At 47.9% G+C, this 25,034-nt stretch overlaps 1 protein-coding gene across 7 annotated transcripts in view; it reads left to right on the top strand.

Moving 5' to 3' along the window:
• The window catches only part of BMP4 (bone morphogenetic protein 4), a 197,118-nt gene extending 172,821 nt beyond the window's left edge, over positions 1 to 24,297 (top strand). The window contains exons 1-4 of one of the 7 annotated variants that reach the window (XM_047864304.1): positions 17,232 to 17,504; positions 20,587 to 20,711; positions 21,819 to 22,198; positions 23,204 to 24,295. In XM_047864304.1, the coding sequence (XP_047720260.1) occupies positions 21,826 to 22,198; positions 23,204 to 24,060 (1,230 nt within the window). In that variant the 5' untranslated portion in view covers positions 17,232 to 17,504; positions 20,587 to 20,711; positions 21,819 to 21,825 and the 3' untranslated portion in view covers positions 24,061 to 24,295. Of the gene's footprint in view, positions 1 to 17,231; positions 17,505 to 18,915; positions 19,116 to 19,535; positions 19,934 to 20,469; positions 20,712 to 21,818; positions 22,199 to 23,203 lie in introns of those variants that run through there. The other 6 variants (XM_047864303.1, XM_047864308.1, XM_047864307.1 and 3 more) reach the window with 6 other exon arrangements.
• The last annotated feature ends 737 nt before the right edge of the window (positions 24,298 to 25,034 follow it).

Genomic DNA, 25,034 nt, shown 5'->3' with positions numbered 1-25,034 from the left:
TTTTGAGACAGAGAGAGACAGAGCATGAACGGGGGAGGGTCAGAGAGAGGGAGACACAGAATCCAAAACAGGCTCCAGGCTCTGAGCTGTCAGCACAGAGCCGGACTCGGGGCTAGGACTCACGGACTTCGAGATCATGACCTGAGCCGAAGTCGGCCGCTCAACCGACTGAGCCACCCAGGCGCCCCTGCCTTGGGTTCTTTGAAAGCTCACTCTGGTGGAAGTCAGCTACCATATAAGAAGTCTAAGTACTATGAGACCACCATGCCGTGATAAAGCCCAAGTTATCCATGTTGAGAAGCTGCATGGAAAAAAAGGGACATCTTTCCACATCCTCTCCCCACCCCCGCCCCCACCGATCTCAGCCATCTCAGTGAGGTGCCAAACACGTAGGGAAGAAGCCATCTTGAACATCCAGCCCAGTTGAACATTCAGCTGTCTGTAGCCCAGGCCCCATCTGATTGCAACTGCATAAGAGCCCAGGCAAGAAGTGCCCAGCTGAGCCCAGTCAATCTACAAGACATAAGAGATGACTATAAGTTGTTATTTTAAGCCACTCTGTTTGGGGGCTATTTATTATGAAGCACCAGATAACTGAAACATTCATGAGTCCCCAAGGCTGCTGGTGGCAGTTACAATACACTTAAATCCAAACCACAGATGAGGACTGTAAGCTGTTTCTTTGTATTAAATTAGATTTGGTGGTAAATATACAAATCAGGACCAATTGAAGTCTGTATGCAAAACTTTTGTAATTCTTTCTGTTTTTCTAAAACAATAGGAGAAATACTATTCTAACACCACCTAACATTGTATCTATCACATGTTTATTTGACTATTGTTTGCCTTCTCTTTTTGAATGTAAGCTCAAAGATGGCAATGATTTTGTCTGGTTCATTCTCCTTTGTATCCCCAATGTTGGCAACAGTGGGTCTACAGTAAATGTTTGTTGAATTAATAAACACTTGAGGAGAGAAAAGATAAATGTGTCATAGATAAAATATTCATATAATAAATACATTCAGCCTATAGAAAACTTCTCACATTGGCTTCAAGAATAAAATCTGACATATGAAGATATCCATGATGTATCAATAAAAAGGCTAGTTTTTAAAAATCAGCTTGCAAACCAGTAGGTGCAGCAAAATTACATTAGACATGTTTTTAAGTGTATATTTGCAAAAAAAAACCCACAAAGAATCTGGAAGTATTTTCATCAAACTATTGATAATAGTTCTCTCTGGGTGAAAAGCTCACAAAAGAATTTTGTTTTTGCTTAGTGCCTTTCACATTCTTTCTAAAATATTTCAAATAAAATTGTATTCATTTTGAATCAGGAAAAAATGTTATTTAATAAAACTAAATTTGGAGTATTGATATACCTATTTTAAAAAAATTTTTTAATGTTTTATTTATTTTTGAGAAAGAAAGAGCATGAATGGGGGAGGGGCAGAGAGAGAGGGAGACAGAATCTGAAGCAGGATCCAGCACAGAGCCCCACACATGGCTCAAACTCACAAGCGGAGGGATCATGACCTGGGCTGAAGTTGGATGCTTAACCAACTGAGCCACCCAGGTGCCCCTGAGATCCCTATTTTTTATGTATGTCCCATCTGAGACCACAAAAAATATAAAGTCTTTCGATTTTTTTCTCAACCATTTTAATATGTTCCAGGTGTCTCTGTCATAGCTTCCCTAACTTTCAGTGGAGTCATGGCACAACACTTCTGCTCACATGGAGAATAAAACAAAACATAGAGAATTCATCTGTGGCTCGGGTAAATTCCTAGAGCAGCTTCTATAGGCAGGAGTGTGGAGGAATTGGTTGTGAAGTCATGGACGGTGATAAAAATGGAGAATTCCATGATAATGATTTGAGTTTCTCAGGTAGAGTAGGAAATACTGTATTTGTAATTATGTGGAAGCAAACTTTGTAGCCCACTGTGAAAGTGACCCATTATAGAAATAAAATAGACAGGCTCCTGTTAGCAAATTCTTGTTTGCTTGTATCTTTGCGGTTCACATGAACATACCTTGAGGCTCATCACAGAATGGAAGCAAAATCACTTGCCTTTTCCCTGAGACGTGAGAAACTCCATTGGAGAGGAAGCACACACGGGGAAGGAGTGGCGCCCAGCCACTTCTGAATGTTTTCTAAGTAGCAAAATGGTGACACTGCCACTCTTTCTACCTAACCTGTGATTTGCTGTGATGAACAAATGCAACAAGTTTATGCAAAACTGCACTACCCATGAGAAATGATACTGAAGATCAGATTTGCTCATGGTAACGGATGGTGGGAATTCTACCTCCTTGCCTACACAGTAGTACCTCTTACAGCGACCCTCGTTGGTCCTTTAGATGTTCTGTCATTGGGAACTAAGCATTATTTAATGGTAAAAATGCTTTCTAAAACATAGATTAGCCTCATGGATGACCAGACACTGATTTTTTTTTACTCACTAGTTTACTGATTTATTACAAAGAATATTAAAGGATACAAATCAACAGCCAGGTGAACTGATACATAGGGCGAGGTCCTTAGGGAGGTTGGGGCTTGGCATGGCAACACATGGGCATGGGGGCATTCTGCTTCCCCCACCTGGAAATTCCTACCAGACACTGAATTTATTTAGCATAAAGGCTCCTCAAACCTGGCTTTCCTCTTAGATTTCCCATCTGCATTAATGGCTAGAAACAACAGAATCCTCTTTACCCTTACTTCTCTTTCTGCATGTCCATCACCTGGAAGTTCTTGTCAACTAATCCTCAGAAAAGTTCTCAGACTCTAATTTTTTCCTTTTGTCCAGTGCCCCGTCCAAGGTTCAGGATCTTACCACCTTTGCCATGACTAGTGCATCAGCCTCCTAACTTCACTCTTGACAGGTGCTTTCTCTACATCTTTCCCGCCAGAATTAAAGAGTATTCTCTGAAGATGAAGAGCAAGTTTTATAGACTTTTAAATTTCCCAAAAGGCATTTCTCCTAATAGGTGCTCAATAAATGATTTTTGCTCACTGATCTTGCTTGACTGAGAGGCAATATTTGAGATGTCAAAAGCACTGGGACTGAGAAACTGAAGGTCTGGTCACAGCCCATTGTATCAGTCTCCTATGGCTGTACACCAAATCATCCCCAAACTTAGTAGCTTAAAACAACAATTATTTCTTTTCTCACATTTTCTGTAGATTAGGAATTTGAACAGGGCATAGTGAGGATATGTATCTTTCCTTTGTGAAGTCTGGGGCCTCAGGTGGGAATGTCTGAAAGTTGGGGGTAATGCAACTTCTGGCAACTGGAATCGTCTGGAGGCATCTTCATTCACATGCTGGCTGCCAGCCAGAACACCCACATGTGGTCTCTCCATGTAGCCTTTCTGCTTGGGTTAGTTGGGTCTCCTAACAGCATGGCAATGGCAATTGGGTTCTAAAAGCAAGTGATTCAAGACAACCAGTTGAAAGCAGTATCACTTTCATGGTTGAGTCCTGGAATACCACAGCCCAATTTTGCTCTCGTCATGGGGCTTACCCAGTGTGGTAGGCACAATAACAAATCCCCTAAAGAGGCCCATGTCCTAATCCCCAAACCTGTGACTAGGTTACCTTACCTGGCAAAAGGGACTTTGTGATGTGATTAAGTTAAGGACTTTGCAATGGGGAGATAATCCAGATCACCTGGGTGGGCCCAGTATAATCACAAGTGTCCTTATAATAAGGAAGCAGAAGGCTCAGAGTCAGAAAAGGAAAGGTGATGTGAAAGCCGAAGATGGAGTGATGCTGGCCAGGCATCAAGGAACGCCAACAGCTTCTAGAAGCCGGAAAAGGCAAGGAAATAGATGTTCTCTAGAGCATCCAGAAAAAACACAGCCCTACTGTGATCTTTGATTTTAACCTAGTAAAATCCAGTTTGGAATTCTGATCTCCAGAAATGTGAGATAATAGATTTGTGTTGTTTTAAGCCATGAAGTTTGTGGTAATTTGTTATAGCAGCAATAGAAAACCACTCATTTCTCCATGGGAAGAGTGTCAATGTCACTTTCAAGAGCATGTGGGATGGAAGACATTGTTGCAGCTAGTTTTGAAAAATACGGTCTGCCATAGTCTACCAGTAAGTAGCTAATTGTGGGCTGATCTCTCTGGGTCTCAGTCTCTTCGTTTATAAAATGAAAGGTTGAGTATGAGGACAGCAAACCTTCTGGACCTAAAAGTTCCCCAATCTTACAACTGAAAGGGAGATGTAGTATTCCCATGACGAATCATAACAAATAATGACCGATTTCCTAAATCCTTCCTCGATGCTCACTACCATCTATATACTACTCCAAATGGAACAGAAATGGAGGACCTGGACCAGAAAACCTCAGCATGTATGGTGAATTCCCTAAAAGATAAGCTTTGAGGCAGGGTTTTTGTTTTCAATTTCAAAATATTTAAAGAAGGAAATAAGAAGGCAGGAAAGAAGGAAGGAAGAAAGGGAAGAAGGAAAGAAACTATTAATGTTTTGAGTCAGTGACCATTCTTGTTCATTATTGGAACCCCAGCACCTAACATACAGTCTAGAATGTAGGTAACCTCCAAAGAATGTTGAGGGAGAACAAAAAGAAAAGACAACCCAAGGCCCACTGGTTATGTGTCTGATAGCTGTATGAGGTAGTCCAGTCCTTGGCAGGTTACCAGGCATGGACCTTTTCACCATTTTACTCTGGAAATTATCCGAACAGCCCTCTATTTGGCCCCCTTTATTCGATCCTTGCCCTCAACACAGCAGCCAGAGTGATCCTGATAAAATGTAATCCTGGTCATTCCATTCCTCTGCTGAAAACCCAACAGAGGCTTCCTAATTAAAGCCAAAGCCCTTTCCAGGGCCAGAGCTGGGTGAGGTGAGGGAGGCACCTGGGGCACAGCATTTAAGGAGGTTCTCACTCTCAGGGACTCACCCTGTACTTGCACCACTGTGAGAGTGAGCACCTCCTTAAATAGTGAGCCCTGAGTACCTCCTTCACCTCAACCGAGTCCTGACACTGGCTGTTACTATGGTGTACAAGACCATACACCATTTAACCTCTTACCTCCTCTGCCTCTCTGACCCCATCTCCAAATATCCAGCCCCTCCCCTCCTTGGCTCACTCCACTTAAGCATACTGGCCTCTTAGCTGTTGCCTGGCCCACTTCCACCTCAGAATTTACAGTGCTTTTCCTTTTCATGAAACAATTTCCCCCAATATCCATGTGGCCGGGTCCCTTGTCTCCTTCAGGTGTCTGCTCAAATATTACCTTTTCTGTGATGCATTCGTGACTACTCTTAAAATTCAACCCCATTGCTATATCTCTTTCCCACTTTATTTTTATTCTTGGTACTTCGTTCCATCTAACATGCTATAAGTTGTTCATAGTTACTTGTTGGTGGTCTGCCTTCCCTATTAGATTGTAAGGCCCAGGACAAGGATTTTTAATCCATTTTTTTCATTGCTATGCACCAGAATCTAGGACAGTGCCTAGCATATGTAAATGTTCAATAAAAAAAAAAAAATGTTAAGTAAATGGATAGCATAAGACAATTTGTGATTTAAAGCCATGAAGAATAGAGAATTATAGGACTTTTTAATGAACAGGGGCCTTACTAAGGAGATAAGCAAACTATTGCTTGCAACCTATGTTTGTATGGTCCACGAGCCAAGAATGATCTATGCATTGAATTGTGTCCCTCTAAAACTCATATGTTGAAACCTAACCCCCATCATCTCAGAATGTGACCTTGATTTGGAAACAGGGTCAATTCAGACATAATTAGTTAAGATGAGGTTATACTGGAGTAGGATGGGCCCCTAGCCCAGTATGACTGGTGTCCTGACAAAGAGGAGAAATTTGGACGCAGACACACAGGGAGAACGCTGTGTGAACGTGAGGGTAGAGGCTGGGGTGAAGTTTCTATAAACCAAGGGTCGCCAAAGATTGCCATGGACCAAACTCTTCCTCATGTCCCCAGAGGGAAGCAACTCTGCTGACCGGATGATGTCAACTTGTAGCCTCCAGAACTGTGAGACAATACATTTCTGATGTTTAAGCCACACACTTTGTGGTGCTTTGGTACAGAAGCCCTAACAACCTAACGTGAATGGTTTGTACATCTGTAAACAGTTGTGGGAGGAGGAAAAGGGAAGAGAAGAAAGAGAAAGGAAGGAGGAGGAGAAGGAAATGGGGGCAAGATAAGGGGGGAGGGAAGGAGGGGAAGAAATACAGAGGCAGTATGTGGCCCACAAAGCGTAAATAATTAGCTATTTGGTCCTTTACAGAAAAAGCTTGTTGACAACTGAAACTGTAGAGATCTTAGCCCATATAACTCATGAAGAAATGGCAGCCTCCAGAAATGAAATCCCATATCCAGCCAGGTTCATACATGTAGTATGCACTGGTGTAGCTATACCTTAAACCAGGCTCTCTGACATCAAGTCTATTTTTATTTATTTTTTTTTCAACGTTTATTTTTATTTTTGGGACAGAGAGAGACAGAGCATGAACGGGTGAGGGGCAGAGAGAGAGGGAGACACAGAATCGGAAACAGGCTCCAGGCTCCGAGCCATCAGCCCAGAGCCTGATGCGGGGCTCGAACTCACCGACCGCGAGATCGTGACCTGGCTGAAGTCGGACGCTTAACCGACTGCGCCACCCAGGCGCCCCTAAGTCTATTTTTAAAAAATCACACTACATGGGCTACTGCACTTTGAAAAATCATTTCGTCAATTCCCCCTTATTTAAGTGCATGTTACTGAGATGTTTTCATCAATTACTCCAGCCTAGCAACCTGAGGCCTTTACAGAAACATACCAGTATACATAATTTTTTTGAGCAGGGTGCCTACTATGGTCCATATTTTTTGTTTTGTTTTGTTTTTGCTTTCGGGCCTTGCCCTCCAGCAACTCATTTTCTGTGATACTGGTTCTCAAGCCATAATTAAAGCATAATTAAAGATCAAGAACAGATGTCTGCCTGCTCTCTGGAGCTTCCACAAACTAAGTAGTGTAGAGTTTGGTATTATGGGTTTTATGCTAAAGAGAAACAAAATAGGAGAACTATCTGTTGAACAAAACAACATACAAATGCTAAAGGCATAAGAAAGTGTTTAGAAGAAATACTGGTGGACCAGGGCTTCTAGCACTTCTTTTAATGTACCTGTAACTCAGGGAACAGCAAAATAAGTCCGTTCCGTTTTCATTAGCTCTATGACTTGATGGTATAGCCAAAAAAAGATCTACGTTCTTACTAACTCACTTGGCTGAGACACTGAACTGTGTGGAGGAGTTTCGCCATTTGTTAGCTGCCAAAGGGGACAGTGCTTCCTACAGAGGGTTACCGGAAGAGATTACGGGAGTGGAGGGCAGAGGCGTTCTTTCTCTTCCAAGGCTGCCTTATTAGTTGAAGCATAGGTGCCACTAATAAGGAACTATGTGTATAAATTTCCATTAATTTGCTGGTGAACCCAAAACATGGAGGAAATGAAAAGGACGTGGCTGCTCTAATTTAAAAACTTATACTTTGCACAGAATGCACAAGTACCATAGAAATTAAATTTACCTAAATCTAAACAAAATTTGCTTTTTTAATTTTTTTTTTCCTAATATCCCTTCTTTAAAGTAGGGATCTCATCTGAAGTTGAAATCTGGTGTTAGTTGGGTGGCTTTGGGCAATTGACTTAACCTCTTTTTGGCTTTCTTTCTTCAAAGAAAAAAAAGGGGCAGAAGGGAGGGGGGAGGGGATAACTATAATATACCAGTCATAAATTGTTTCAAAGATTAAGTGAAATAATGAAACATGAACATGCCTAATAATGGTCAGGAATCCAAAGTATGTTGATTTTCCATGTAAGTATATGGTGGAAGAAAATATGCAAATATTCACCTAATTATAATTATTTACATAATTGTTCATCTAATTATAACTAGCATGTGGAACATAAGCATTTATTTTCATAAGTAAATGCCACTAGCCATATGTTTTGTGATCTGTGAATTAGTTTCACATACACCCCAGCACTTCCATAAACTAAGACTCTCAGGAGTCTTAGGTGGGTAAGTGGAGGGTACAGCTAACACGGAGCAGAGCAGGGACCTGAGATCCAGGTTACTTTTCTATTTTTCCACCAGGATCCTTTCCCCTATGGGTGTTGGCTCTAAACAGACATTTCTGTTATCTAAATGAACAGTTAAGAACATTTTGCTCCGGAGTGTGAAAGCTATGTACCACTGAGTCAAGGTGTGTGTGTGTGTGAAGCTTGGAGACGTTCTCCGACAAGAAAGGGATGGCATGCAACATATTCTGCAGGTTTTTAACCCTTCCTGGGTCCAAACCCCTTTAAAAATTCAATAAAATTATGCCTCCTCCCTGCACTTTTACATCCACCTCCATCATTGTATGCCTAAATTTTGTGGTTTTCACAGATCTCCTAAAATCCATCTAGGGATCCTTAATGATGCCACTTAGCAGGTTTAAGAATCTCTAATTTAAACTACTGCTAAAATTAGATTAGCATTTAATTTAAATACAACAAAGAATGCTAGCTCTCACTTTCATATTCCACTAAGACCTTTTGTTTTTCAGTCCTCCAGTTTCTATTTCTGTTTTGTTGTTGTTTTTTTTTTCTTCCTAATTCAGTCTAAAGGTGGGGACATAAAACCATACTATCCAACTTTCTCAGGTTCCAGCTAAAGAAGCAATCAGATGCAGGAGCGGCACAGCACATTCTGGTGCAAACTGAAGACACCCTAACACTGGTAGGAAGTGACGAAGGAAGAAAAAGATTTTCAGAATGGAAATCAGAATTCTGAGGCAAAGTCTTCAAAATCCAGCCTGACATTCCTATGTACTGGATAAAGGAGTGTCCTTGTCATGTTTCATTTTTACCTCTCTTGAGGGAAGGCTAGGGCCCCCCAGGTTGTTTGGCAATGATCCACTGCCTCACCAGAGGCCATCTGAAGCCTCTTCCAGCAGCCTCTTCCTTGCTGGCCTTCTCCATGCCAGATCCCTGCTCCTCCTCTTCCTAGCCTTATTAATCTCCCCTCCCTGGTGTTGCATAAACTGGCAGGTATCACTGCTGGGCTTGGCAAGTAGAAATGGCAGGTCCCAGAAGCCTAGGCCCCTGAGGAAGCTCACTCTTTTCCTTACCTGATGGGAAAAACCAGAGTCTGCAGTCTGGACAACCTATCTAAAGACGGAGCCGGTAGGGGAGGGCATGGGGTGGGGAGCAAGGGGCAAGGTTAACAAATACTATCCAAATTTAATGTTCAGCGAGTGGAAGCAGGACTCTAGTACCCTGTGCCCCAACATATCTAAGGGGTGGGGGTGGAGGGTGCTGCAGAGAGCTGGAGCAAACTTGTCGCGGGAACCACGTTAGGACGGTCCTCCTCCTCTCCCTCCCTCTCCGTCTTCCTTCTATTCTCCACCCCCACCCCCCCCCCCCCCCCGCTCCTCCTTCTGCAGGAATAGTCCAGAGTTTCCAGGTCCAGGTAGAGGGAGAAAGAAGTGGGAGCTCTGTGGAGTCACTCTCGCGGGTGCACGGAAATTCTGTGAGGGTGGCTAGCCCAGGTGGCGGGGGGCGCTCGCTGTTTATTTAAGTGGGGGTCAGGTTAGGCACCTGGAGCACAAATCTTGCAAAACGAGTCTGAGAGCGGGGCGAGCTCTCGCAGGTAGGAAGGTGCAGCCGCCGAGCCAGAGGGGCCAAGGCCAGAGCCAGAGGCCGCCCCGCGGCAGGAGGCTGCGGCGGAGGGACCCTGGGAGGCGAGCCGGCTGGCGTCCAACAGCCGGCGCCGGCACCTTGGGCCTCTCACCCCGGGCCGCGACGCGCAGGGAGTGCCGGAGGAGAGGGGCCGCAGCCTCCCGAGCCTCCGCCCCCTCCGTGGCCCTCGGGCCTCGGGGACGCCGGCGGACGTTCGTTGGAGGGCCCGCGGGGAAGCCCACGCCTGCTTCTGACCCTGGAGGACGCACCGGGGCTGGCGAGACTCGCGTCCCCGGCCTGCTACGCACCTGCAGCCGGCGAAGGGACGGCGTGCCTCGGAATTTCCGGGTGTCGGCGCCTCCTTCTCCGCCTGCCTGCCGCGGGTGAGAGCCGGGTGCGTCTCCGCTCTCCGCAGACGCAGGCCGGTCCCTTTCCCGCAGCCTCTCACCGCACGCTTTCTTAACCGGAGCTTGCGCGGTCTCGTGATCTCGGTGCCTGGCCCTGGGGACGCAAGGCCTCATGCACCTAATAGCCATGTCTGCATCCGAGCTGGGCATCACGAGAGGCGCTCCTTCGGAGCCCCGTCTTCTGCATTACTATCCGGTCCCCAGCCCGTCTCTGCAGCCTAGTCCCCAAGCCTAGGACTTCCAGAATCTGGAGATGGAGCCCATTTCTTTCTCCAGAGCTGTTATTTTTTTCTTTGGGCTTAGTGCACTTCTGTCCCTGCCTACCCCCCCCCCCCCCCCTCCCAAGACTGACGCATTGTAATGCCCTGTCGGAGCCTCTCAGCCAGAGAAGCCAGGGAGGGGAAGAGCTAAGTCCAAAGTGCACAGGCCTTCAGGAGCTTCTTTTCTGGCCCAGCCGTTCTGGCCCTCCCTGGGCTTCAGAAGAGTGCAGGGGCACATCAGGTATCTTGCCCTCTTATCTTGGGCAGCACTGTTCCCCAGAGGCCAGGCCCTGGTTGCTTCAACTGCTCTTCTTTGGGGGCCCCAGAGTGGATTCCCTGAAGCCACAAGTCCATTTCCTTGGCGCTGTGGCCACCATGGAACTATAGATGGTGCTTCTCTTAGCTTTGCCCTTCCCGACCCCCTGGTTACCTGAGGTGACAAGAAACGTTGTATCTTTCTTCTGGGCTTCAGACGATGGTCAAAGAAAGTAACGTTAAGGAATGATTTCAAAAGGATATTATCAGTAAACGTTTATTGATATATAACATGAAAAGAAAAGTGCACAAATCTCATGGTACAACTTGATGAATGTTCACAAAGTGAACATTAACAAGCATTTTTGAATGTTTGTTCTATCTATACATAATCCCTGAAGGGTTACAAATGATATACATTTATTCTTGAGGGGGATATTGGTGAAAAGGATTCCCCCCTCATGCAATATTTAGACTATTTGTAAACACACCCAAGTTTTATTTGTACAAGAAAAAATACTGGAATCACATATTCCTTTGGACAAAACTTTCCTTGCAAAAGGGTAGAAAGCTATTAGCTTGAATTGAGGAGAGAATGTTAGATGGTATTGCCCAATTGACATCTGGTTGGGGAACCATAACAACTCATTTGGTACAGGGTGATGTCCCTGCTTCCAAAACTCATGCCATAGTGACACTGCATTTTCATCCAGGTCACGCTGTTAAGGTACAACAGGGAGAGAAAGAGAGTATGTACATGCTGAGATAGAAAATTTCCAAAGTTTTAACCTTCTTGATACATTGCATAATAATTTATTTCTAAAGAGCATCTCTGTTATAGAAGCAAGTGGGTATAGTTGATGACTTTTTAGCAGGGGAAGCTTAAAACAGCAAGCCAAATATCCGTCATTGTTTGCCATGCCATCCTCTTTGGAAAGAGAGAAATTTCAATATCCTTGCCCTGTCTGCCATCCACATGTTAAATATGTTAAGACATAAAAGCAGTCTTTTCATCTGTCTGATCTCTCTGGGGTCTTGATTAGAATTCTCTGTCCATATTTGATGGTCTGTTTTGAAGGAATTTTAAAAAAGAACTGTATTCCAGAAAGTAGCAAGACAATAATTTAAGGTACAGGAAACTGAAATAGTATTACAGTTTGTTTTATTCATGAGAAAATATTAGAATCCAGTATTATTTAGCTTTGAGTGAGGTGTATCAAGGGTTGACCACAGTCTCAATAACCAGAGAAGGAAGACTTGGCAATGAGGCTTACATTTCTTCTTCACACCAGGGTAAAGGAAATGGGTTTACATTTCAAAAAGAAGTAGAGAGAAAAATTGTTAAAAGTCAGAGACGTTAGAGATCAGAAAAATTAGAGATGGAAAATGTTTCAGCTATGTCATCTAGCCTATTATTTCTTTGCTCTCAGTAGTTAATGCCTGTCCACTTTGACAGCCACTAGTCATCTTTGCAGAGATTTGTTCATGGGTCAGATCTATATATTCAAACCATAATGAGTGTTAACTCAGCGCAGTGCTGATTCACATTAACAGGATTTATAGAATCAATATCTGAGATGTGTCCACCCTTAATGATTATAAAATAAATGTGAGATATAACCCCTTCCTTTAAAAAGTGCATCACTAACAGTAAATAAAACTCAGCACCAGAGTGACTCTTCACCTACTTTGCTCCTGTAATCATTACCTTTGTGAAGAAAAATAATAGCTAATATTTGCTGAGCACTTTATGCCTGCCAGTTTATTACATGAACTCATTTAATGCTTATAGTAAGAATATTAAGAAATAGAAATTGTTATTCTCAGATTATAAATGAGAAAACCCAAGACGCTGGAGGTGAAGCCATTTGACCATGATTTTAACTAGTAGATATATGATTTCTCCATCCTGGGACCTGAGAAAGAACTTGGTCAGTCCTCACATTTTACAATGAGGAAATTGAGACCCAGCAGAGGTAAGCGTTTCTTTCTCAAGATCACAACTTGTTCCTCCCAGGGCAGGTCACATAAAGTCTTGCCCTAAGGTGGGCTATGTAATAAGATCAGGAGGAGATAAGCTTCTGGGTCTTGATTTTGTTCTGTCTTCTAAGAACTGGGAAGATACCCAGAAATTCTCTGTAACAGCATGCTGTAAGGATACAGCATCTGCTGATGCCTTGGCCTTGGGAAAGCCTCCAGGGCAAGACTTATTTACTTAGAAGCTGGGCCATGGGGATCCATCCCTCCGCAAGCCCAGCTAACTGCATGTGGAGGTGGAGACCAACTGACAGGGTCTGCATTTTGGGTCCCTGACCTACTAGCTCTGTGACCCTGAGAGACTTATAAGACCTGTCTAAATTTCAGATTCTCCTCTGTGTAACAAGGATTTTATGAGGGTTGTTGTGAGGACTAGACAGCAAATACTTAACAAATGGCAAATATTAATAAGAGAAAAAAGAATGAATTAATAAGAGAAAAGTTTCAGAGATCCCTTGCAATTCCAATTCCAATTCATCTATCTTATTGCTTCTACCAAGCAGACTACCAAGCAGGACTACCAAGACTGGGCAGTCCTTCAAAGTATCCCTCCATAGCTTCAGCAGACACTTAATTGGCAAAGATTTGATGACTTGATGTGGTTCTTAATCAAGGACCTTGAAGTAAGGACCACTACACCGATAGGGTTAGAAATCTTTTCATTTACGAAGACCTATTTGGTGTATTCTGGACATAGGAAAACCATAATTACCGTATTTAACAGCTTATAAAGCACAAGCCAAGCATATTCCTTGCCTGTTTAATAATGTCTAGGTATCAGCCTTTTAATGGTATCTATCAGCCTTGAAAATATACATGAAATAACTTTTTTCATTAACTTTTTTTTACTGTTTGTTTATTTTTGAGAGAGAGAGACACAGAGCTCGAGTGGGGGAGGGGCAGAGAGAGAGGGAGGCACAGAATCCAAAGCAGGCTCCAGGCTCCCAGCTGTCGGCACAGAGCCCGCTGCGGGGCTCGAACCCATGAACTGTGAGATCGTGACCTGAGCCGAAGTCAAACGCTTAACCAACTCAGCCACCCAGGCACCCCTACATGAAATAACTTTTACAACAGTAGTTCTCAAGCTTTAGTGTGCTCAGAATTATCAGGAAACCTTGTGAAAGATGTATATCTGAGCCAGGCAAGGCTGGGAGATATGCATTTTATCAGCACCTCCAGCCTCGTTCTGAAGTTTAAGGTCCTCGGAACACACCTTGAGAAAGACTGTCCTAAGGGCTTGCAGTGGAGCTACTCTTTCTTGATGCTTTCCAGGAAAAACCCAAACAAATGCCCTTCATTCAACAGGAGCAGCAGAAGAGGAATAGTCAACTCTTGAATTACGATAGATTTCTCCTCCTAATCTAAATGACTCAAACAGATACCGTTTCATTTGGCCCAGCTATATTATGTTCTATAAAAACACCAAGATTCACAAGTAAGCTCCAGATAGGGACTGATTTCCCTCACCAACTCTGACCACTAGGTTGTGATGGATTTAGTTCTCTAAGCAACGAGTGATTTCTTCTTTGGCACGAGAGATTGGAAGTAAAAAGGAAAAGAGGAGTGAATAAAGGGAGGTGGTAATAGATGGTTTACACTGCATACAATGTGGGCTGGGTATAAAGTTGTCCAGAGAGAACGGAAGCTGAGTTCTTCCATCACACATCTAAAGGTTCCTATAGGAGTCTAAACAACGTATGTCAGGTGGCTTAATTAGAAACTCCTGGACTGTGAGTTTCACACACTCATGGGTGGGCCAATGGCCATTTTAGTATTTAGGCTTCGGTCACATGAGATAATAGCAGTTATCCAAAAGCATTTGAGTGAAAACACACACACACACACACACACACACACACACACACACACACACACACTTTCTCATGCCTTAAAATAGAGACTTGCATTTTTTTAGAGTTTTTTTTTTAAGTTTATTTATTTACTTAGAGAGAGAGAGAGAGAGAGAGGGAGAGAGAAATCTAAGCAGGCTGCACACTGCCAGCGAGAAACCTATTGTGGGGTTTGAGCTCACTAACTATGAGATTATGACCTGAGCTGAAGTCAGATGCTTAACCTACTGAGCCACAGAGGCACCCGAAAGCCCTGCTATTAAACACAGCATATCATGTTGTTTTTGAGTTTAAATATTAAGGAACACATTTCGTTGATGATTAAAACAATGCTAAACAGGGGCGCCTGGGTGGTTAGTTGGTTAAGCATCTGACTCTTGGTTTTGGCTCAGGTCATGATCTTATGGTTCTTGAGTTCGAACCCCACTTAGGACTCTGTGCTGACAGTGCAGAACCTGCCTGGGAATCTCTCTCTTTCTGCCCACCCCTTGCTTGTGTTCTGTCTCTCAAAATAAATAAAGTTAAAACATAATTTAAGGGGCATCTGGGTGGCTCAGTCAGTTAAGCGTCTGACTTCGGCTCAGGTCATGATCTCACACTCTGTGAGTTCGAACCCCACGTCGGGCTCTGTGCTGACAGCTCAGAGCCTGGAGCCTGCTTCGGATTCTGTGTCTCCCTCTCTCTCTGCCCCTCTCTCACTCACACTCTGTCTCTCAAAAATGAATAAATGTTAAAAAATTTTTAAAAATAATTTAAAACAATACTAAACAATACTAATTATTTGAGGGGGCATGGTGAACATTTGCTCTGTCCTTCCTTTAGGCAGTGTGCTAAAGGAACCTAATGCCCCCGGATGGACACTAGGTAACTCTTCAATGGAATTTGAATTTTGTTATTGTTTATGGGTGTGATTCTGATTACGCTGGAAGCTGGAGGGATATTGTCGGCCATCTTTCAGGGTGGTAGTATTGCCCTGCCCTGTTTAATCAGAGCTTCTTAGAAGAAGTGGGCTCAGGAGTGATTTAAAATGAAAGAAGATGGATGTTTAATGAATTTCAATAAAAAAGTTCAATCATTTTTAAATTGAGAGGGGGTATGGAAACTGAGACCCACAGGAATTAAAGGAAGTGCTCAAAGCCATACAGATTGTTTTGTTGTTTGGGGCATTATGGGGCTAACAGACCTCACAGGCCTAACTTGGAAAAGATGGCAGGACATCTTGGCCCTGCCCTCATCGCTGTTCCCCTGATTTCGTGCAATTCCACTTGGTCATCTGTGTTCCACATAGGAAGTCGTGCCTGTTTTCTGAATATTGAAGGTACAGTGTAAATGTAAAGATTTTATAGTGAGGTACACAGGACCAATACCTGTTTAAGTAAAGATCTAAATATTTTGCTGAGACAGCGAAGTTAGTATGGATCCCAGGGTAAAAAAAAAATCCAGGACAGGAAATGCTCAGTCCTCCAGCACTGCCTGGCTACCTGGAGCTCTGGGCTGTGACCCTCAGCCCCGCCCTGCAGTATTAGCTCAGGACTCCAGAGCAGAGGCTGTGATTTACTGCAGGGCTGTGGGCAAGTTCCTGGAACCTGGCTGTCCTTCCCCTTCCGCGTTTGTACACCAGAGGGATGCTGCTGCTGTCTCCCGAACTGCTTCATCAGAGACACTGTGTGAAAGTAGCTCCTGTTTGGGAAGGTTTTAGAGCACACATTCCACCTCCCTGCTAATACAATTACTAACACTTTCTCGTAGGACAGGGCCAACTCTTCACCCTTTTTCTTCCTTTAAAAACAGAACAAAGGGTATCTTTTCTTGTCTCCCTGTGGCCAAAAAGGCTTTAGTGGTTGTTACCTCCTCAGAAGGTCAGTTTGCTGAGGTTAACAGTATTCCTAGGCACACCACAAATAAACAACAATAACAACAAAAATTACTGCTGTGGTGGTTCTTAAGTTACAATAAGCAGACTTTTCTAACTGTAAAAACATGGCCCCAGCCTGTCTCCACACCACCTCTGTCCCCAAAAGTGCTAGGCCTGGGGTCGCAGAGGGGAAACCAGACTGTTTATTGGGGCCATCTTGTTTTGGTCATCGCCAAGGCTTTCCACAAGAAGCATTTAAAAAAATGTTTTGGAAGTAAGGTGACCTTTCAATAGCCAAAGAAGTACCTCTTAGCGCGCACAGTTCTGCGCACAGCCTGTTTCTCAGTTTGGAAATCCTTTAACAGTTTATGGAAGGCCACTCTTTAAGCCAATCCAACAGCTCCTTTTTCCATAACCTGATTTTAGAGGTGTTTCATTATCTCTAATTACTCGGGGTAAATGGTGATTACTCAGTGTTTTAATCATCAGTTTGGGCTGCAGTCACTCTAAACTCGGGGAAGCCCAGACTCCCATGGGTATTTTTGGAAGGAACCGCGACTAGTCGGTGCATGCTTTCTAGTACCTCTGCACGTGGTCCCCAGGTGAGCCCCGGCCGCTTCCCCGGGCTGGAGGCAGCACCGTCCGGGCCGGGGCAGCAGCTGTGGACTCCGGCGCAGCCCGGGCTTCCGGGACCCGGGCCTGCGAGGCGAGGCCCGGCGGCTGGATGGGAGGATGTGGGCGGGGCTCCCATCTCAGAAAGGGAGGCGAGCGAGGGCGGAGGGAAGAAGGGAGGGGCTGCCGGGGAAGAGGAGGAGGAAGGAAAGAAAGAAAGGGAGCGAGGGAAAGAGGGGGAAGGAGAAGATGCACGAGGGCAGAGGAGGAGGGAGGGAGGGAAGGAGAGCCGAGCCCTGTCCGGAAGCTAGGTGAGTGTGGCACCCGAGCCGCGGGACGAGAGCCTGAGACGCTGCGGCCGCTCGGGGCTGAGTAGCTCGCCTCTCTCCCTGATGGGATTCCCGTCCGCGCCGTCTCGAGCCTGCAGCGCCCCAGTCCTCGGTCCTTGCCCAGGTTCACTGCAGCCGTTCAGAGGTCCCCGGGAGCTGCTGCTGGCAAGCCCGCTACTGAAGGGACCTATGGTGAGCAAGGCTACCTGGCGAGGGGAGCCGGGCAGAGGGGGCCGGGGAGCATCCTTGGGGGGAACGGCGGGGGGGCTCAGCCTGTGGCCACCGCTAAAGGTGGCCTATTTTTTCTCCAACCGTGGTGCTAGAGGTAGGGATGCTGGCGCTGAAAGGCACTTCCTCGTCTTCTGCTGTCTCTACCCAGGCCACTTTCTCCGTCCGGCGGCCCCGGGCCATTTCCACCTTTGATAGGTTCGGAGCAGAAGAGAAGGGAAAAAGAGGAGCCTCTAGTTGCGGGTCGCTGGGAAAGACTGAGGGGTCCTGAGACGAACGCGTTGCGAGGGCACTGGCGTTTGCGATCCCTGGACGGGAAGGGCCGGGAGAGAAAGGAGTGTCGGCTCCGAGGTCCTGAGAGTGTGAGAGGGCCGAGGGACCGCGAGGTGGAGAAAGAACACCTAACCAGGGCTGGTTCTCTCGCGGGGAGCGCGGTCCTGCAGCCTCCGGATCTTGCGCGCCGCCAGAGGGGCTGCGTCGAGGGGAGTGTCACCCGACCCGGCCCCCAGCCGGCGGGAGCCCCTGAGAGCACGCGATATGCCGCTGCACGACGTGCCTGCTGCACCAGCTATTTTCATGAACTTGCAGCCTCCAAGGAGCCTCTCCCCTATCGTTTCCTGGTGTAGGGTCTGTAGGGACCATGGTCAGGATGCCTCGCGCTCCGGGCACGCGTCTTCCTGCGGTGTCGTGGCCCATGGGGAGTCGCTGGCGAGACGCGCTACGGACCCAGGCTCTTGCTGGTCCTCCTTGCCCAGAGCCCACTGGCAAGAGCCCTGGGATTCCTGGGTCCTTGTGGACCCCTCCCTGCGGGAGTCGGGCCCGACGCTTCCGACGCTTCCTGGGCACCGCTTAGGTGGATGGACTGTGAAGATCGCAGTTTGTGGGCTGAAAGCTTTGTGAGACGTTAAGCTCCTCCACCCCCTCCGCAAACGTAGACTTAGTAAACTGAGGCCACCTCTGGGCCAACTTCGGCGTCGGAAGAAGACTCGGGCGGGGAAGTAAAGGACAATCGTCACGAGTTGCATCCCTGCCTGCCCCCACTCCCAAGAAAAAGTTCTGGAGACGAATATCCTTTTCGACGTTTATCTTTTTATTTCAAAAAATGAGGGGGGCGGATTGGGGGAGGAAAACGTGATTAGAGACGAACCCTACGGAATCTGAAATTGAAACGCAACCCGCTCTTGGTCCAGCCTCCGGGTTTTAGCGCCGCGCGCTCCCGCCGCCGCCCTGGGAGATTCCTTGGGGCAGAGGATTGTCCGGGGATCCCGGGCGCCCGCCCCTTCCACCGGCCCTTCGCCCCGCGGGGACTTGCTCTTCCCCGTCTGCTTTTCCCATTTCTACAGCTCCTCCCACGGGGCTTTTTTTTTTTTTAGGGTTCCCGGCGTCTCAAATAACCCGTTTGCTCTCCCAGCCCTTTCGCAGTCAGACCCTGCGGTGGCACGGGAGCAGGAAAACCGGAGAGCCGCTCAAGAAGCGGCGCGGCGCTCCCGGGGCGCCGACCGTCGCGCAGCGGCGCCCGCGGCCTCCACACCCTGGCCGGCGGTGCCGGGCGGCGCCGGGCAGCCCGGGCTCGGAGTGAGGGCTAAGAGCTTGATTCCTTACTCTTCCTCAAAGGCTTCCCGCGAGTGCCCCCGAGAAGGAAACCAAGTTTGAGGGAGAGAGGCGGGCAAGTTGAGCTTCCCGTCTCTGAAACGACTGGAGGCTGGAACTGGGAAGAGCCGCAGGGAAGGGAGGCCGGGTGCAGTGGCCACGGGAGCGGGAGTCCGGGGCCCGGGACCCGGCGCGGGCCGGGGCCGACGCAGAGTCGCGCGGGACAGATTTTCGAAAAGGCCCCAGTGCAGAACGACCCACGCCTGCAGCATCTCCCGTTAGGCAGGACATCCCGGTAGTTCCTCGAGCTGTGGGTTGGTAGAATTCTTGAAGAAATATTTGCTGCGACTCTGCAGCTGGTGCAAAGGAGGAAGGGGGTGGGGGAAGGAAGTGGCGGGGGGGAGGAGTGGTGGTTTCAAAAATAAGACAATCTGGAGAGAGAGGGAGAGACGTAGACACAGAGGTCGAGCGCAGGCCGAAATCTGTTCACGGTTTTCTCTACTCCTTGGAACGCAGCGGGATTTCGTTTCTGCGCTGGGTCGGGAGTTGTAAAACCTCAGCGACATTAAGACCTGAAACTTGTGATGCGCTCTTTCCGCGGCGACGTCTCCTTTTGAGTCCTCCCCTCCGCCTTGAATGGCCCGCCGACCGCTTTCTTTGGGGATTTGCTTTGCTCGGAGTGGACCCCCCGGCCGACGCGGTGCGGAGATTCTCCGAAATGGGAGCGCAGAAAATAGCCCCACGGCCGCTCCCTCCCCACTTTCCCACACCGATCTCCGCCCAACACCTCCCCCTCCGGCCCGGTGCGTGACAGGGGTGGCAGCTTTGGGCTAGGAGCTCCAGCACCAGCCTGGCTCCTCTGAGCACTCGCAGGCGTTCGCCTGGGGGTGACCGGCTGTCGCTGGAAGAAATATCTGGCCTCGCGGAGACCCCGGGGAGGAAGTGGCGGGGTGCGTGCGCGCGCGCCCGTTTGTGTGTCCCGAAGCGCTTTCCTTTTTAAGTGCCCCTCGGTTGGTGAGGCTTTGAGCTGCCGGGACGCCGCCCCCGCTCCCGGCCCCACTTGAGCCGAGTTCGCGCCAAGAGGCGCAGCCCGTATCCTCCGGCTTCAGGTCGGGGGCGAGGGCCCGGCCCGCTGCACCGAACGCCGCAGGTAGAAGCGAGAACCTCGCTCCTCCGCTTACTGCTCCCGGGGACCGGCCGGGGGCTGCTCCGAGCGCCGCCCGGAGCTCCTCCCGGACCGCAGGCGGCTCTGGCGGCCGGCGCGGGGGTTGGCCTCTCCTCGAGGGGGCGGGGCCGCGGGGGGAGGGCGCGCGGGCCCTTTCGCCGCCCGCTGCGGGAAGGGCGGGCTCCTCCGTGCGCGGGGCGGGCCCTCTGCGTTCACGTGACTCAGAGGGGCTGGAAGAAAAACAGAGTCTGTCTGCGCCAGAGTCTCATTATATTCAAATATTCATTTTAGGAGCCATTCCGTAGTGCCATCCAGAGCAACGCACTGCCGCAGCTCCTCTGAGCCTTTCCAGCAAGTTTGTTCAAGATTGGCTGTCAAGAATCATGGACTGTTATTATATGCCTTGTTTTCTGTCAGTGAGTAGACACCTCTTCCTTCCCCCCTCCTGGGATTTCACTCTGCCCTCCCCACCCCTGCTCGCCTTGTGTCCCTCCCGTCGGACCTTTTTTCCAGAGTTCACACTCCGCTTTCTGGCAGCGCTGTCGCTTTCTTCTTGGCCGGGCAGCCGCGGGGCTCTGAGCGTACCGGTTTTGTTTAAAGTGCTGCTTGCTCCCACTCGCGCTCTCAGATCGGGTGCGTTGCAAGAAAGGGGAGCAAGAGGGGGCTAAAGAGATGAAAGGTCCTCAGCCCCGGGTTGTACCTTCTGGGCAACCACACACACACACACACACACACACACACACACACAGACACACACGCACGCACACTTAACTGGGGAGCACCTAGTGCCCCCGTGCATGTTCCCAGCTGCTTGTCAAAAGTCACAGAGGTCTCTCTCGGAATCATCCCACTCCCCCGCCCCCCTGCTTTCCTGGGAGTGAGTAGCGGGCGCGATCAGATGCTTTTTGCTGGGCATTTCAAACTCATCAGCCACAGTAAAATAAACCGTCAAGTCACTGGGTCAGCTCCCAGACCACGACCTCGGCCTCAGCCTCTGGACCCTGCCGCCCAGTGTCTTCGCCCACCCTCCCGCTCCGAACCAGCTGGAAGTTGTGGAAGGAAGGCGGAGGAAGAAGGGGGGGGGGGGGGTTGTGGAGGAAGAGGGAGAGAGGCTGAAGGTCTGAAGTGGAGAGCAGTGGCATTATAGTTCTCCCTCCCCCACCCTTTCTTACCCCCTCAATGTTAACTGTTTATCCTTGAAGAAACCAAGCTGAGATCATGGCTCAGATAGCAGTTGGGACAAAAAAAGATTAACAGGATGGAGGCTATCTGATTTGGGGTTATTTGACTGTAAACAAGTTAGACCAAGTAATTACAGGGCAATTCCTACTTTCAGGCCGTGCATGGCTGCAGCTGCTGATGGTGGGGGTGTGTGAGGGAGAAGACACAAACTTGATCTTTCTGACCTGTTTTACATTTGACCCTCCATCGCTAGCCTTATATGCATATGCAGAGACATCTCTATTTCTCCAGTTATCGGTGTTTATTTATTCTTTAACCTTCCACCTCCTCCCCCTCCCCAGAGACACCATGATTCCTGGTAACCGAATGCTGATGGTCGTTTTATTATGCCAAGTCCTGCTAGGAGGCTCGAGCCATGCTAGTTTGATACCTGAGACGGGGAAGAAAAAAGTCGCCGAGATTCAGGGCCACGCGGGAGGACGCCGCTCAGGGCAGAGCCATGAGCTCCTGCGGGACTTCGAGGCTACACTTCTGCAGATGTTCGGGCTGCGCCGCCGGCCGCAGCCTAGCAAGAGCGCCGTCATCCCAGATTACATGCGGGATCTTTACCGGCTCCAGTCTGGGGAGGAGGAGGAGGAAGAGCAGACCCACAGCGTCGGGCTGGAGTACCCTGAGCGCCCCGCCAGTAGGGCCAACACCGTGAGAAGCTTCCACCACGAAGGTCAGTCCCTGAGGAGAGTCTGGCGGTGGCGGGGTGGGGGTGGGGGATTGGGGGGGGGGCGCTAGTAGGGTTGGTTGGTGGGACAGTGGAAGCCCTGGGGGACAAGAGTTCAGGTTACATCAAAGCCCCAAATCCTGGAGGCCGGGAACAGAGCTGCTTACCTCCAAGAGCTGTGGCTGAATTTATTTTTTAGAGACAGAGGGGAGGGGTTTCGGGGGCAAGGGAATGACACCACTCAGACGTGGGCTAGCCCCCGCGGTGTGTTTTTGCTATATCAAAGTCTTTTCTGCCAGGTTTTCTGCCCGTTTTTTTCAAAGCACCTACTGAATTTAATATTACAGCTGTGTGTTTGTCAGGTTTATTCAATAGGGGCCTTGTAATCCGATCTGAATGTTTCCTAGCGGATGTTTCTTTTCCAAAGTAAATCTGAGTTATTAATCCACCAGCATCATTACTGTGTTGGAATTTATTTTCCCCTCTGTAACATGATCAACAAGGCATGCTCTGTGTTTCCAAGATCGCTGGGGAAATGTTTAGTAACATACTCGAAAGTGGAAGAAGAGGGAGAGGGTAGTTGTGTGCCTGTTTCCTCCCGCCTCTGCTCTGTTGGCCCCCCTTTTTCTTTATAACCACTTGTAAAGAAAACTGTGTACACAAAGCCAAGAGAGCTTTAAAAGGGGAGTCTGATGGTGGTGGAGTAAAGAGTTGACACATGGAAATTATTAGACATATAAAGGAGGTTGGGAGATCCTTTCTGTCTTTGGTGCTCGCTGCATGCTAGCTAAGTTTTGCTGGTTTGCTAGCTGCCTGTGTATCTGCTCCTTCAAATGAAAAGGTATGCTTCTTTGCCCAAATAGGCTTCCACTATGGAAGCGGAATTCACCACTCATCACCCAGTGCTTCTTGACTGAAGCTATTTCTTGACTTTTTTAACTCTCAAAAAAGTTAATGTGCTTTTTTTTTTTTTCCTTTCCTCTTTTTCTTTTCCTCCTCAACGGTCCCTAGAACATTTGGAGAACATCCCAGGGACCAGCGAAAACTCTGCTTTTCGTTTCCTCTTTAACCTCAGCAGCATCCCAGAGAACGAGGTGGTCTCTTCCGCAGAGCTTCGACTCTTCCGGGAGCAGGTGAACCAGGGCCCCGATTGGGAGCAGGGCTTTCACCGAATAAACATTTATGAGGTTATGAAGCCCCCGGCAGAAGTGGTGCCTGGGCACCTCATCACACGACTACTGGACACGAGACTGGTCCACCACAATGTGACACGGTGGGAAACTTTTGATGTGAGCCCTGCGGTCCTTCGCTGGACCCGGGAGAAACAGCCGAACTATGGGCTGGCCATTGAGGTGACTCACCTCCATCAGACACGGACCCACCAGGGCCAGCATGTCAGGATTAGCCGATCGTTACCTCAAGGGAGTGGGGATTGGGCCCAGCTCCGGCCCCTCCTGGTCACTTTTGGCCATGATGGCCGAGGACATGCCTTGACCCGACGCCAGAGGGCCAAACGTAGCCCCAAGCATCACCCACAGCGGGCCCGGAAGAAGAATAAGAACTGTCGTCGCCACTCGCTCTACGTGGACTTCAGTGATGTGGGCTGGAACGATTGGATTGTGGCCCCACCAGGCTACCAGGCCTTCTACTGCCACGGGGACTGCCCCTTTCCACTGGCCGACCACCTCAATTCCACCAACCATGCCATTGTGCAGACCCTGGTCAACTCTGTCAACTCCAGTATCCCCAAAGCCTGTTGTGTTCCCACTGAATTGAGCGCCATCTCCATGCTGTACCTGGATGAGTATGACAAGGTGGTACTGAAAAATTATCAAGAGATGGTTGTAGAGGGATGTGGGTGCCGCTGACGTCAGGCAGTCTTCGGGGACACACAAGTTCCCATCCACTCACCCACACACTACACAGACTGCTTCCTTATAGCTGGACTTTTATCTTTAAAAAGAAAAAAAAAAAAAAAAGGAAAAAAAAAAAACCTAAACATTCACCTTGACCTTATTTATGACTTTACGTGCAAATGTTTTGACCATATTGATCATATATTTTGACAAAATATATTTATAACTACATATTAAAAGAAAAAATAAAATGAGTCATTATTTTAAAGGTAAACTGTTCCTTTTCTCTTTAATCCGTTCTCTTTTCCTTCTGCCCCATCTCTTTTGAAAGAGATTTATGTGCCACCCCCGCCCCCCTCCAACCCCCCTGTTAAGGAGGGGCTGGGGGCAGGATGGAAGTCAGAGGGTGGTAACTAGAGGTGGCGAAGTTGGAGGGACAGGAAGTAAACTGATGGTAGAGAGATGGTAATTGCCAGGATGAATTGTTTTCCATTTCTATTTAATGTTAACAAGGACGCAGCATCCTCTCCCATCTGGATGACACATGCCTTGGAGAAACAGTGGGATGAAAGGAGTAGGCCAGATTAAAGACTCATTTTGGGCTCCTTGTACATCTTCTGTTTTTGCTCACCTGTGAGAGGTGCGTCCCAGCTGAGTGTGATGGATAGAGTCTCAACTCTAAGGAATGATTCCCACTGCAGTTTTATGATAGCTAGGGTGTTTCCATTTATTATAGGCACCGATGATGTATTTTCAAACCCAAACTAATTTGTACATTCACATATTAATGTGTGTGTGTGCGCGTTTGTTTTGACAGGCCTTGGGGGGGGTGGGGGGGTGAAATGGGTTTTATTGAATAGAACAAAAAATGTGCCTTACCTTTGAAAAGTTTGGCGACCAGTATTTTAATATACCACAATGGTGGAATCCTCCAATGTCTCTTGGCTTTTGCCCCCTGTCCTTCTATTCCCCACATGAAGGCCTAA

Source organism: Prionailurus viverrinus, chromosome B3, assembly GCF_022837055.1.
Source record: "Prionailurus viverrinus isolate Anna chromosome B3, UM_Priviv_1.0, whole genome shotgun sequence".
Classification (NCBI taxonomy): domain Eukaryota; kingdom Metazoa; phylum Chordata; class Mammalia; order Carnivora; family Felidae; genus Prionailurus; species Prionailurus viverrinus.
Note: the sequence above shows the minus strand (reverse complement) of the source record. Positions and strands in the feature narration are given on the sequence as shown.